Source organism: Rhinichthys klamathensis, unplaced genomic scaffold, assembly GCF_029890125.1.
Source record: "Rhinichthys klamathensis goyatoka isolate OS25496 unplaced genomic scaffold, OSU_Roscu_1.1 h1tg000035l_1, whole genome shotgun sequence".
Taxonomy (NCBI): Eukaryota; Metazoa; Chordata; class Actinopteri; order Cypriniformes; family Leuciscidae; genus Rhinichthys; species Rhinichthys klamathensis.
The window spans coordinates 3,101,352-3,115,993 of NW_026606583.1; the positions used below are offsets into that span (position 1 = coordinate 3,101,352).

The following is a 14,642-nucleotide window of genomic DNA, read 5'->3' on the forward strand; positions in this document are numbered from 1 at the left end:
TGCATTAGCCTGACTGTAGGATGTATGGGTGTAGTGAAACCTGGTGAACGTGCAATTTAACGTACAGTATGCTTTTTGCTGATGAAGTATGGCAGTGTAAAAGTGCTTAGCCTACTCGTTTGGAAAGCGGGCCTTGTGCTGATTGATGCTCCTCGTCCTCACTGAGGTGTCTGACTGTCGTCAAAGCAGCTCATTTGACTTATGTTGACTTAATCTGTTTAGATTTGAAACACCAGACATCTAATGGCTGTCAGAATCCTCCACAGGATCATTAATCAAGCCCTGATTTCTATTGTTCAATTGCTGTCTGTAAGAAAACAGACATTGATCCCGTCACTTGATACTGCTGGACTGGACAATGTATGTGTCTCCTTTTATCGATTTTTGTTTGTATCTATCTATTTTTCAGTTATTTTTTCAATGTATTATCAAGCACTTGCTTTTTGTATGAAAAGAAAATCGCTCCTATTGGCTTTCCCCCGGTCATTGCTTCCCCCTAGTGGTTAGACCGTGGTGGTGCAATGAGTAGAACGTGTCATAATTGTTATAACATAATTTAAAACAAATGTCTCTAGTTGAAATTCACAAATTCTAAACACTGCTGGAGGTGGATGACATTAATTTGCCAATTAAGTTGAAAAAATAAAATAAAAATAAAGATGACAAATGAAGAAGTCATCCTCATGTTGTTCCAACGCTGTTTTTGTGTCACAAAACTCCTTTAATGAGTCAATTTATTATTTTATATTTTATTAATAACTTCCCTTAAAGAATTATCAATCAATTAAACATGATGAAGCAGAGATGTTTCATGTGTATTGCTTATAGTATGCATTTAGTGAAAAACAAATAAAATGTAATAGATGCAGACATTTTTTGTAAAGAGAAAACAACATATGCACATATTCAATGGAATATACCGGTACATACAATATGTTGTACAGTACATTATTGTACAACATAATATCAACTGAAACATGTTCAATTGAGGGCAACATTTATTGCTGAATTTATTGCTAAATGCATCAACGCTGTTTTGTGTTATAATTGTTACATAAGCAGTTTCAGTTACATGTTTGGCACATTTGCTACCAAAACACCCTTTCTAAATGAAATGATGTGTGCACTTCTTTTGTTTTTATTATTCGTCATGTACTTCTCTTGTCGTCCAGTAGAGGGAGCCCGAGACACAGATGAGTTATTGCACGTATTTGTCTCTGCTCTGGATCGCTCTCACTTTTAAACACGGAAGATTATGGAATATATAGTGCGTAGTGCTAATACTGCTTTATGGGTTATTTTAGTAACAGCAGTGAGAATGGTCAGAAAAATACAGTATGATCAAACCACTTGATTACATCACTCACAGATGGGCGGAGTTAATCATGTTATGATGATGTCATTGCATTCATAGGGACCTGGCTTTAGTAACCGCAGCATGCATTGTCATACTATTAAAATAGATTTTTAGTAGGAATATTTGAAGATCTTGTTTGGTCCTGGGACGGGTTGATTTATTTCCAAAGAAGCTTTAATAGCAGCAGGCCACTATCTGATTTAATCAAAGATATCATACAAATATCATTGTCTGAGGGTTTTATAAAGATGATGTACTGAGGAGCGACACTGAATGCTGGTCTTGTCTTTCTGCAGACCTGCGCGGTGTTGTGCAGAAATACCCTGGACATTTCCTATTCAGAGTCTTGCTCAGTCTGACCTACTTTTAATGCAGCTTCAGTAGAATTTGCAGAGATATCAGCTGGCTGGATTGATGCTTCTGCAGTCTTTAGGTGTTCATCTGTAAATGTCTTACCGTAGCAATATTTACTTCAGATTGCTATGTGTATAATTTTTGTGTTTCTGGAGTGAATATGTAATTCACTTTTTTTAGTTGTTGTTTAAAATTTAAAGAAGGCATATCACGGTCCACTGGATCGTTCCAGATTTTTGTTCAGATGATGTCGGATGCACTGTAAATGCTAGTTGTCTTCACAAACGCAACACAGCTACAGTGTGTAGACTGTTTGTGTCATTGTATGAGTTGTGTGAGTGTTGACATCCGGATGATCAGTGTTCTTTCACAGTAGCAGGTGTTGGGTGGTAACTCGTGAACTGTGTAGTCATACAGTACATGTTCCAGCACTCTGGTCTTCTGGAGCTAATGGTCAATATTTCATCATGAATTATTGAATCTCTTCAGGTAGACTCTAAAAGACTTTCTACTGTATATCTAATAATTCAGCCGAGGCTTATTGGAAAAACGTGCCTCTAGCTACAGTTCTGCAAAACTCCAAGAACGTACCTATTTATACAATTCACTGTAGTTTCCACTAGTGGCAACACCAACAACTTTTATTCCTTTTCACACAAATTAGGATTACGGGGAAGATATTAACTCTTTCCCCGCCAGCGTTTCGCAAAAAAAGAAAAGAAAAGTTGCCAGCTGTTTTTAATAATTTTCACAAAAGTTTCATGGCCCCCAGAATATTTTGTTGTATCTGAATATGCAATATATCGAAAGAATGAACTGCATTTAAACAAACAAACAAAAACGTTTTATTCAAGCTTCATGCATTCCTTTTTTATCAACACTTGCAAATGGGTAAGTTTAATAAAAAAGCAACATTTTGAGCAAAAAGCTGAGAAAATCCTGTTTTTGTCAAAGACTATGCAGATCAGATTCAGAATGATGATCAAAACATAGATGGAGTAGATCGAGTCCATCAACATCCCCAAAGCTTCACAGTCCTTTAACTCATCTTGCGTTGACATTTCATTCAGTAACATTGGACAGTTTTGATTTATTATTTGCTGTTTAATGTTGACGATCACATTATATTTTACATATGCATCTGCTTTACATGATATCACTTGTTTCTGCCTCTTTTTCACCTGTGTTTTGAACAGGAGATTCTGTACTCTTTCAGAAGATGTGTCATAGCGCCCCCTATCGTATGAAAGTGAAAACACGGAAAGACAGAAATGTTCATTTATGATGGAAACGTTTTTTTTTTTTTTTTCACAGTTCTTTGCAAATGACCTCAGAACGTTTACTCTAGTGCTTGATTTGTAAGGTAATATGGATGGCTTTTTTAACATTAGTTAAAATTAAAATTAAATTTGCATTGTGGAGCGCTAAAAACACGAGTGGCGATAAAAGAGCTTAAAAGCATGTAGAAGCAAGCTAAAATGGCATGATTGCTTCAGCAAATGCGTTTTTATCTCGTATTGCGGTATCAGTATCGGTTAGAATTAGGTATGGTTTAGTGTAGGGGGTATGCTATTTTTTAAGCCTTTTAGCGCTAGACATTTCCGAACTGCCTACACACTACAACCAAATAAAATGTTGCCAGATTCATATTCATCTGTTTTGGATAAAACTTGGAGAAATCTTGCCCTGCACTACTCTCAAACCTCATTTGCATTTCCACAAATTTATTTTTTAATTAGACTTAAAGAGCTCCTGCGAGGGCAAGACTTTCATTTAATTGTGAAAATGGCATTGTATGTGAAAAAATCTAGAAAAGTTGACTTTTTGGGCTAAAATAAGCCAAGTGGACCAGACGTTAATAAAGACATAATAATAAAGACAGAATTAAGCAGTGAAATCTTTCCCTCACAGATATTCTTCTCTCTTATATATCATATTAAAAGGCTAACAAGGAGTCTTTCTGTTGAAACTTGTTAATGTGCTGAATATGTAATCAGGGATTGAATTATTTAAAACACATTTACATGCAAGCTACATTTAATCTCTCTAGTTTATCTGTTCACATACGACCTGCTCTAAATCCCTCTTTTTAAGAAACAGTTGGAGGAAATTGCGACGGAGATGACATTTGCCCAGCAACACATTGGAATTATGCTCTTAAATGCTCGTCTGGCTGAGATACACAGTTAATGTGCTTTCGCTTGGCGTTGGCTGCTATGTTTCCGCTCGCTTCCGCTGTTCTCCTCAGCCAGTGGCTGCACAGCTCTCTCTCATTCATCCAATCAGAAGAATGTCTCCCACCCCTTGACACTTCATTAATATTCAGTGACTGCAGTCCCCATCACGGGCTCAGGTGGTGCACAGAACAGAGCGGGAACATGTGAACAGTGTGAATACATAACACATGCTGCTCGCATTTATAAAATAGCACTATCAACAGCCGTAAGGCTTCAATCTCGATTCAGATTGTTTTCTTTGCCTTAAAATGAGGTGGAAAGCAACACTGAGTCTCGTTGTAGAATGTGTTTCCGTTTCATCTCTGTTGTGAGGGTAAATCTGTTCTCTGAGCTTTCAGGGTTGTATTTTGCTTTGAGTTTTGTCTTTTACCCAGTGAAAATATCTAAACATACATAAAACAAGATAGCCTAGATTTTCCTGAGAAGCAAATTAAGTCTTCTTTACAGACTATATATTATGAGTTTATTTTTCTTACCCAGTTGGCTTTTCTTCTTGTTTTAAGCATACATTTTAAAAGATGTATTGATGTTTTACACGCTGGTTGTGATGCAATAAATCGACAACTGCTAAAAATGTCGGCCACTGAAAAAAATAGGTTTGTAATGAGACTTTTTTGAGTAGTTTAAGCAAAATATTTGGTGTGTGTATGATAAATTAGCATTCAATGTATCAATATCAGCTAATTTTGCTGTATTATTGCAGTATTTAATTGTTATCTACCAGTGTAGTTAGACAAAATATGCTATAAAACTTTCATTCAGTTATAACGTGCAGTGTTGCTTAAGTTAGCCACGCCCACCATGAAATGTCATTGGTTCAAAATCCAGCTCCATAGCTGTATATTAAATATCAAATATGTTCTGACTGGTTGTGGCTATGTGACTATGTTTCATATAATTTCCACGTTCATTGTGGGACTGGAAACGTATCATATTGATTCAGATTAGTGCATTCAACTTAAAGGGAATGTTCACCAAAAAATGAAAATTCATTCATTTACTCCCCCTCATGTCCTTCCAAACCTGTGTGTTTCTTTTCGTCTTAAGACACAGAATTTAAGTCATTATTGAAAAGTTCATCATAAAAAAACTTGTAATATAGCAAACTAGTTATATGGACCACTTTAATGGTGTTTTGGCGTCCATTTTGCTGCTTGAATGCTTCACATGCATTGTAATTGTATGGAAAAGAGCAGCATGAACATTCTCCAAAACATCTCATTTTGTGTTCTAATGAAAATTTGGTGAAAAATTATCAAAAATGCTGGCGATGGCTGGCAAAAAAAACAAAAACCTAATTCAAGATATATTTGTGAAAAAAAAAGCCTTAATCGTACACAGTTTGCATCTCAAGTAAACTGATCTTGTTGTCAGGATATTTTTACTGGGGAATTATAATTTCAGACACAATCTCAAACTATTTTACAATTTAGCGAATTGTTGGCTAATTCACATGAACTCGTACGATCTCATCCTTACATTTTCGTACAATGTGCTCACGCTCCAGTTAGGGTTAGGGGAGGATGTTCATGCTTACTTTTTCTAAAAATCGTACATTTTCCTACATTTCACATCATACAAATTCATACTAAATCGCCACCTTGTAAAAAAAGTTACATTTTCCCATTAGACAAGGTTGTCTTTTCTGAATAAAGCAATTTGTTATGCTCTACAGGAAAGCTCAAGATGGCAATGACGGTTCAATACAGACGTCCCCCTATTTGCGTGTGTGTGTGTGTTTGTGTGTGTACGTATGCATGTGAGGGCGTGTTAATCCGCACACAGAAACCATCAGCATCAACCCCCCCATCCCTCCCCTCACTTAGACACTTCCAGCTGGTGGCGAAGGATACGCGCGCGTAAGATTCTCCATCCCAGCTGCCCTCCACCCATTCTCTTTCTCTCATCCCTCTCTCCGCTGCGCTCCGTCCCGGCTGACTGCACGGTGGGGATGGGTTCAGGTAGGGCCAGAAGGACCCAGGGAAAAAAGCGCCAAGAGGAAAGCACCGTCTCCTAGAAATGCTCATCTCCTCTCACACAAATGCAATTTCCCATCCTCAGCTCTTCGGTGGCTGCTCACAGGAACACATAGAGAGTGTCTGAGAGATCTTTTTTTTATTGTCTTTGTGCTTTGGAAGGATACCGTCCAGTCTTTATTGACTGGGAGACACTTCACTTAATCAAAGGATATCTTACTTGAGCTTTGCATCATGGCACACGCAGCATCCCAGCTGAAGAAAAAAGCAGATTTGGATCTTACAGCCCTAGAGGAAGAAAAAGAGAAGAAGAAAAAGAGCCGAAAAAGGATCCGGGAACCAAAGAAAAAGGTACCAATAGGTCAAGGCTCTGAGGGTTGTGCCTTTTTGGGCTTTTTGATTGAGGTTTTGATGCTGGCATGCAGGTTGGGCGGGCTGTCTGGAAGCATCTTAAAGGTCTGGGATCTCACTTTCAGTTTTTTTTTTTTTTTTTGTGGTCTCACAGTTCAAGAATTGGAAATGAAAACAAGAAATTAAGAAGGCTCATTGGTTTTTAAAGTGGATGCCTGTTAGACTGCAGGGATGCTGCTATGTCCTGTGTGGATAGGAAATGCTTATTTATAGGGCGAACATGTGCCTCACAAAGAAGGTGCACACCAAGAATGCAGAATACACACTTGGACATGCGCACAGCAGTTTTTGAGGGCTGATTTTTACCTTTTTTGACTCTATATTATTAACATTTCTCTTCCTCGGTTAGATGTATGTAATAAAGTATAGCCATAAAATTCACATAGTTGTTTATTTAACTTTAACAGGTTTGAAACGCCACCTCTCTGGCGTTCTAATCCATGTTTTTTTGTAATGCCACAAGATAAGAGGTTTTCGTAGAATAAAGTGGCGGTTGTCTTTTTTTTTTTTTTTTTAGACGCGTGTGGGTGAGTGTGTTTTTGTCTTTGATCCATGGTGGGATTTGTTCTCCACGCTGATGCGTGACTGGTGTCATTTTTATCGCAGGCTATGCATCCAGACCCCCGGGGGCTCACGAACCCTCTCCCACGGGCTTTATGAAAGATTACCCCCCCACACCCACCCACCCCCGTCCCAGCCAGCTTCAATCCCATTACAAACCTACATCAACCCATCCCATTAGTCACAGTTCAGCGTTCGGCATCTCTGCTATCTATCAGCATATGCATCTGCTTCTGTTTGGGCTGCTGTTTCCTTAGAACGAACCAAAGAATGAATCATGAAAACCAAAGAATGATCAGAAACGCCTGGATATCCTTTTTTGTTTATGAATTATGGAGACATTTCTGTTACATTCTTGCTTGATTTGAGAGTTTGAAAGCGTGCGACTGCAATTGAATTCATGCATTTACACGCGTGTCTTGGTCTCATAACAGACTATGTACATTGATATCATACAATCCCCCTTAAAGTGGCTCAAATAGCAGCAATATCATAACAAAGATGATTTATGGTTTTAATATCGAAAGATTATCAGCACTATAATACATGTATAGGTCAATTTGAGCTAAATCTGTATGAAACCTGCCAGACTAGAGCAAACGCATATAGTGTGTTAACAAGCCCCTCATGGGACGTCATGTCGTGATTGAAATCCTCCTTTCACCCTTTTCAAGGACTGAGAGCTTAACTCTCAATGACCTCTGTTATTGATGTGTGCGTGTGGCTGAAAATCTACATGCTAGAACTTTACGCAAGCCATTGACTTAGAAGAGCCGATTCAGTGTCATTCCAAACTGTTGCAGATGTTGGTAACCTGAATAACAATTATAGAAAAACATTCTCAGTATGTACCTGAAGATTTGTTCTAGTAGACTAGATGTGGTTTTCAAAGATGACAGAAGGGTTTAAAAGCCTGAGATTACAAATAATCTGTTTGTTTTTTTCCTTTAAGATTTAGGAAAACAAAGAAATATTTCATTTAATTTAATTGCTAAAAAGCCCAAATGCTTCACTAGCCCGACATGGAATCTGTCCTTGCAGAACATTTAAATAATTCAATTTAATTTAATCCGTTTCATTTAATTTTCTCAATTTTCGGGGAGGCTAGCAATAGCGAGCTAGCTTTGAAAACATAAGGTGCTCAGTGACTGACATCTGTCTAACTCTGCATGGCATGAATCGCTCTGATGACGTGTGATGTCTGCGTGTCAGGATGTGCTGAGGTATGAAAATACATACGTTGACAGTCAGGTTGGACATTGTATCGGACTGAATTCAATGATTGGACGAACAATTTATGTTCCTACGCCTTGCACAAACGATATATATCTAGACCACTTAACTTGACACAACACATCCCGTTGACCAGAAAAAAAGTACAGTCTAATAGGACAATCGTACTTGTAGAATGTAGAACATCTCAGCACTTTTACTGTATGTGCTATTGTACTCAGCTTTCATCACAGGTTTGTATAAGGCTGTTTTTCCGACTCCAATTTGGGATGAACCCTTTTGTGCTCGTATAATGGGAGCTGACGGTAAACGTTCGCTCAGGGTATCGATACCTGAGAATCTGAGAGAGGGCTCCCAGTATAGCTGTGGTCAAGGAGAGATTCTGCTGGGTTATTGATTGTGTTAAGATGTGTGAGGCTCGTAGAGGAGAACTGAGAGCCAAAGCATTAGTTCTGGCCTTGTTTATTAGCCTAGTGGGCGTTTATGGATCTGCATCTAGAGCTCACACATTGATCAGTGTAGCCGAAGTCTTGATTTCACTAAAGTCTAGATCAGTGGTTCTCAAACCAGTCCTGGGGACCCCTCACCACTGCACATTTTGCATGTTTCCCCGCCTTACCTAACACACCTGATTCAACGTATCAGCTCATTAGTACAGACTGCGAGACTTGGGTGTGTCTGATGAGGGAGACATACAAAAAGTGAAACGGAGGTGGGTCCCCAGGATGTGTTTGAGAACCACTGGTCTAGATCTTTACATTCTCTGAAGAAAATGTGATTGTTAAAAAAAAATACACTGCCATGATTTGAGTGGTTACCAGGGAGTTGTTCTGCATGCTATCAAGTCTATGATATTTTGGTCTATATACAGTGCCGTAATTTTTCAGGTTTTTGGAAGAAGCCGCTTATGCTCAACAAGGCTGCATTTGTTTGATTAAAAATACAGTAAAAACAGTAATATTGTGAAATATTATTTATTACAATTGAAAAACTGGCATTTTTTGCCTTTGTTATGACTGGACAGCTAGTTGGCAGGAAGCAATGTTGGAGAGAGAGGAGGGGGGATGGGATCAGGAAAGGTCCACGAGCCGGGATTCGAAGTCGGGATGCCCGAAGCGCAACTCTGCTATATGTCTGAGCGCTGCCCACGAGGCTATTGGCGCCAACAATAATGATTGTTTTCAATTCAAGTATATTTTAAAATGTTATTTATACCTGTGATGGTAAACCTGCATTTTCAGTATTTAGTGTCACATGATCCTTTTGTGGATTTTCTGCTCAAGAAACATTTCTTATTATTATCAACAGTTTTTGCTGCTTAGCTTAATAATTTTGTGGACCCCCATGAACTTCAGGTTTGTACCTGTCCTGGGATGCTGACATCACTGGAGATGGAGTGGAGTTTTTGTGCGTACGCTTTTGGCGGTGTATCAGGTGTCAAGCTCAATGCACAGTCGAGGCACGCAGGCGAACCAAAAAGGCAAAAAAATCCATACTCCAGTCTGCTGGCTCCTGGCTGTTGGCAGCGCTTTGCTTTCGTCCCCGGCCTGAGCAAATGAAAACAAACACTTAGGCATTTGGATGACTGCCCACTTGAGTGATGGTCATGTTTGATTTGATTCTTTTCTTTATTGTGCATTTGAAACCCACCTTAAAGAAACAACTTGTTTTCAGACACTTCTCCCTTCAGGCAAGTAGACAGATTGTATTGTATGTGAACAACATGAGTTTAGCTCATTATGTCCTGTGCGCTGGTTGGCAGGTGCAGAGTAAATTATGTAAATGTAATAATAATTCATACATATATTTTACAAACGCTGTCTTAGCCTTTCATTGAGCCGAACAGTGATTTATCATGTTCCGGGTTCAATACAAGTTGTGATATACTGTTGATTGCCATAGAAAATAATTTGAACTCCTCTCAGTTTATAAAAAATATTGAATGTTGTGTATGGGTGTTTTTTAAAATTTATTATTTCCTAGTGATTGAACAAATTTCATCCTTTTATTATATGGACAATTGCAAATATGATCTTCAGTATTAAAAATGCATTATATTTTTTTTATTATTGACAACGACAAAAATAATAATAATCAAAACAAGAGTAAAACATTTCCATCATAATAATCAATAATTTCAGTGATTTTGAAAAATATGTGTACTTGTTTTGTACCGTGCTCGCGGTGAAATGTGATATGTGACGTTTGAAGAGAACTAGGAAAAAGCTAAATATCACAAAATAGAATATTTTATTTTAGAATATTTTAATTTTCCAAAAATTTCCAACCAAGCTGTAATTTTGTACAATTATGTAAAAACAATTCAATATTATTTAATTAAATGTTAGCAATATATACAGTATGTATATATATACATATATATATATATATATTTAATGTCATTTCCACACTGAATGCTCAGTGTGCTCACAATTCACAATAGGAAATCTTCATTACTTTCAGAAAAAACAATATCTTGCCCTATAAACGTCCACTGCAGGTTCTTTACTGTAAACACAATTATTTTTTTTATTTTTTAACCTGAGGAGCAAATCAAAATTGTACTAATGTAACATGTAGGCCTACTTTGTTAAGCCTTATAATGGATTGCTTCAATTTACAGATTGAGTGAGGGCTCATTTGAATCAGTAAATTGTGCCACCAGCACAGAAACATTAACCCCTAGCTGTTAATTAATTTTAGTTGGAGTGTTTCACCCCACAGCCTCTCGTTCTCTTCCACCCCCCTGTCTTTACCTCTTTATCTTTTTAATGTGGGTGCTTTGAGTGCAATATCGCTTCCTGCCATGCATTACTAAATGCACATGTTTTAAAGGGGGATGGGGTTCAGACCCCAGATATACACACATGAACACATGCTGCCACCAGCAGCATCATCACCCCCACCTTTTTAGAGCACACAAGCCAAGCTGCTTCATTAATCCCCCGTCACTTATTAAGAACCAACCTCATTTTTCACAGTCTCCGCCCACTTTTTCTTGCATTGTTTGAGGAAAGAGCATCGGGCTCCCTCGGGGCCTCCGTCCCCCTCTCCTCTTTCCCCCTGGAGCTGATGGGATACAGTGTCACGGGATACTGATTATTTTTAATTTTTTCTCTTTCATCCCTTAATTCAATCTGTAATTGGTGTTGAAAAGGTCATTGAATAGTTTACTCTAAATTTTAAAGGAGATACTTTGAAGAGTGTTCAAGCTGCTCTTTTCCATACAAAAAAATGGTGTTTTTGTCCTCATATGCATGCTATAGAATGACAGTTAGATATTATGCCATCTAACACTCCCTGGTTCACTTGAGATCAGACTATTCTAGTCATAACCTGACAGAATAGTCCTTTTGTCATAATGTGCATCCTGATATTGTTTTATGTGCTTTGAACGTTAGTCCGTATGCAGAAAGACACATTCATCTTTTAGTCAGCCTTTTAAAACATTTTGACGGTTACATTAGATTGCAGCAGATTCAAGAAAACATGTTGTAATAAATCATTTAGCATATTCACAATGAAGAAGGTCCCAAGCCCTTTATAGTGACAAATTACAATCCTGACCTGTAACATGAAATGTGTTTTTACAAGCCAAACAAAAAACAGTTATAGTGAAACATCTACCATAATATAATTAATTCCAATTTATAAATTGCTTGCAAAGAAAGAGCTAAATAAATATATTGCTTTTTTTTTTACTTCAGCAATGTTGTAGTTACAGTATCCACCAGCAGGGGAGTATGCTAACCAGCCAAACCTTGACCCCTTGATTTAAACGAGAGAAATAGAGAAGGGCAAGGGGAGAGAGAAACTGTGTTTCAACGAGACAGAGAGCTGAAGGAAGTACTGTTAAGCCTGAAATGGAATTGGAGAGAGAGAGAGAGAGAGAGAGAGAGAGAGAGAGAGAGAGAGAGAGAGAGAGAGAGAGAGAGAGAGAGAGAGAGAGAGAGAGAGAGAGAGAGAGAGAGAGAGAGAGAGAGAGAGAGAGAGAGAGAGAGAGAGAGAAGGCTCTCCCAGGTTCACATTTAAATCACAGAGGACAGAAAGCTGATACAGCGTAAAATAGAACACAGGAAAATCAAAGAATCACAATTCATTTCCCAGTGCTGACACACACACACACACACACACACACACACACACACACACACACACACACACACACACACACACACACACACACACACACACGGACACGGACAACAGTGTTTAATGAGTCCTTGTCTAGGAAATGAAAGCAAAAATGCACATTTACTGGTTGATTTGAGATGTTGATCAGGTATTACTGAGATCAGAAAGCCATTAGACACATTGCCTTTATCCATTAGTGCAGATCAGTCTGCTTTTACTGAGAGAATGAAGGCATGTTTCTCCAGAGCTCCGGAGAGCCGCCCACTTTCTGCTGAGCTCTGCAAACATCAGGGAGAGAGATTGGCCTTATTTTCTCTTCTGTTCTGCTTGCTGTTCATCAGCTGACAGAGTGAGTTGGGAAACACTTTCTCCTGACTGTGGACTGCATGACCTCCTGAGCAAAGACTTCATCACTTCCCTGTGTCATACTATACACATCATTGACTGTTATGAGCAATATCTGTATCCTCACATTTATGCTTGACACATACTAATATTGTGAACGCGCTCCATACTACTGCATATTCAATATATTCTTAAAGCTTTATGTATGCCCAGACTGAAATGTAAGTCGTTACTCACTGAATAAATCTCATAAAAAATTAAATATGGACATTAATGACATCAAACATAATTCGGTTTTTTGTCTCATGATCAAATGTAACACTTTCAGATCTAACACTTTTTTTTCATATTCCAAAGCAGAATGTCTATTTTTTTCTGTTGTTGTGGTTCTTTGGAATGTATTTCTGGACGTTCACTGCATATGTTATGATTTGGATGCTGATCTCCAGCATAGGATGTTCTTGTCTCCACCAAGCTTCTTACTAGCTTAACCAGCAAGACTTCTGGCTAAGACTATACTGATCCACCAGTTACACCAGTATCAGACCAGTAGCTACAAAGCACTAATTGGTTTCCCATCTAACAGGTTCTCTTAAATTTATGATGAAACATTTTACTTTAACATTAATAGCATGTTTGTTCAAAGTCATCTGGTCTTTAGTCATCTGGTCTTTAAAAATGTTCTCAAAATATTAGCACAAAAACATCACTTATAAATTGTAAACGGGACATTTTTCCTGAAATGTTTTAGTTGGACGTTCATCTAACATTTTTAAAATGTTGCTTGTTTCAGAATGTTCAGAGAACATTCAAAAGTAATGATCCCATAATGTTTGCAAAATGATAAAAGGGAAGGTTCCCTTAAAGCTGCTGTAGGTAACTTTTGAAAAAATGTATTTGCTAAAACTGTCATTATGCCCTGACAGTAGAATATGAGACAGATAATCTGTGTAAAAATCAAGCTCCTCTGGCTCCTCCCAGTGGTCCTATTGCCATTTGCAAGAAATACACGCTCCCGGTCAGAAACAACCAATCAGAGCCAGGAGGAATGTCTTAGCAGTGTCAATCAGTGTCGAGCCGTCGTTCAAACTCAAGATTGCCGGCGTGCTGCAGCTGTGCTTATGACGGAGAAACAACCTAAACTGCCAATTCTCGAGTGACACCTGCTCATAAAACAAAGAGGTAAAAGGAAAAAGACTGATGACGATAAACAAGAGAAAAAGAAAGAATTACACAGAGCCCATTGACTCGGTGTCAAAACTCTAGCCGCATAACATGTAGATAAAATGTCACGCTCTCTGCTAAGCAACAATTGAAACCTGCTAATTCACTGGCTTGTCATGTTGCTGAAATAATGTACTAGCACACCTTATCTAGCATTATATATCGCTAGAATAATTACTTACATACTGTAACGTTAGTTACCGTTATATTAACGTTATCTTACTAGCTATTTATAACTTATAGAAAGAGTGCAACGTTATAAAGTTACATGTAGGCTATTGCAAAATACATAATGATTTGAGGACCAAGTTTGTAGTCAAAGTATGGGCAGGCCATAGTCAATGTAAAGAATATTATTGACGTTTAGTCGCTATTAGTGAATGTGCCATATAACTTTTTATCCGCCGTTATCGGTGGCCCTGTTTACTAGCCTGCGCGTTCACGACAGGCTCCGCTGTGGAGGACGAGCTGTGGAGGGAGGGCTGTAGCGCAGCAGAGAGCAAGGGGGTGGGACCTGTAAGTTGTGCTTGTTCAAATTTTCAGGCTAAGTCAACGTTTTCTCAAAACTCCTACTGCAGCTTTAATAATTTTTTCTTTTTTTAAACATCGGACGTTATCACAGTTGAAAATTAAAAGAGCACCTCTTCATCTTAAAATGTTTGTGTAATTGTTCTTCTCCGTGTGAGAATGCTGTCACGATAAAGCCTCAATTCCTGCTCTAGTATTATAACATTCGTATAGTGTTTGCCTGTGCCTTGACACTGTTAACAGAGAGTGCATTTGAATTTGCTGCAGTATAATACGAATGTA

The 14,642-nt window shown here is 38.2% G+C and overlaps 1 protein-coding gene across 35 annotated transcripts in view; it reads left to right on the forward strand.

Annotated features, from left to right (window-relative positions):
* Positions 1–14,642, forward strand: part of ank3b (ankyrin 3b) — a 187,860-nt gene that overhangs the window by 67,578 nt on the left and 105,640 nt on the right. For 19 of the 35 annotated variants that reach the window (XM_056245876.1, XM_056245877.1, XM_056245890.1 and 16 more), the window contains exon 1: positions 5,784–6,275. The exons of 3 other annotated variants lie outside the window; for them this stretch is intronic. In XM_056245876.1, coding sequence (XP_056101851.1) covers positions 6,159–6,275 — 117 coding nt within the window. In that variant the 5' untranslated portion in view covers positions 5,784–6,158. Of the gene's footprint in view, positions 1–5,782; positions 6,276–14,642 lie in introns of those variants that run through there. 13 more of the 35 variants (XM_056245906.1, XM_056245908.1, XM_056245907.1 and 10 more) reach the window with 5 other exon arrangements.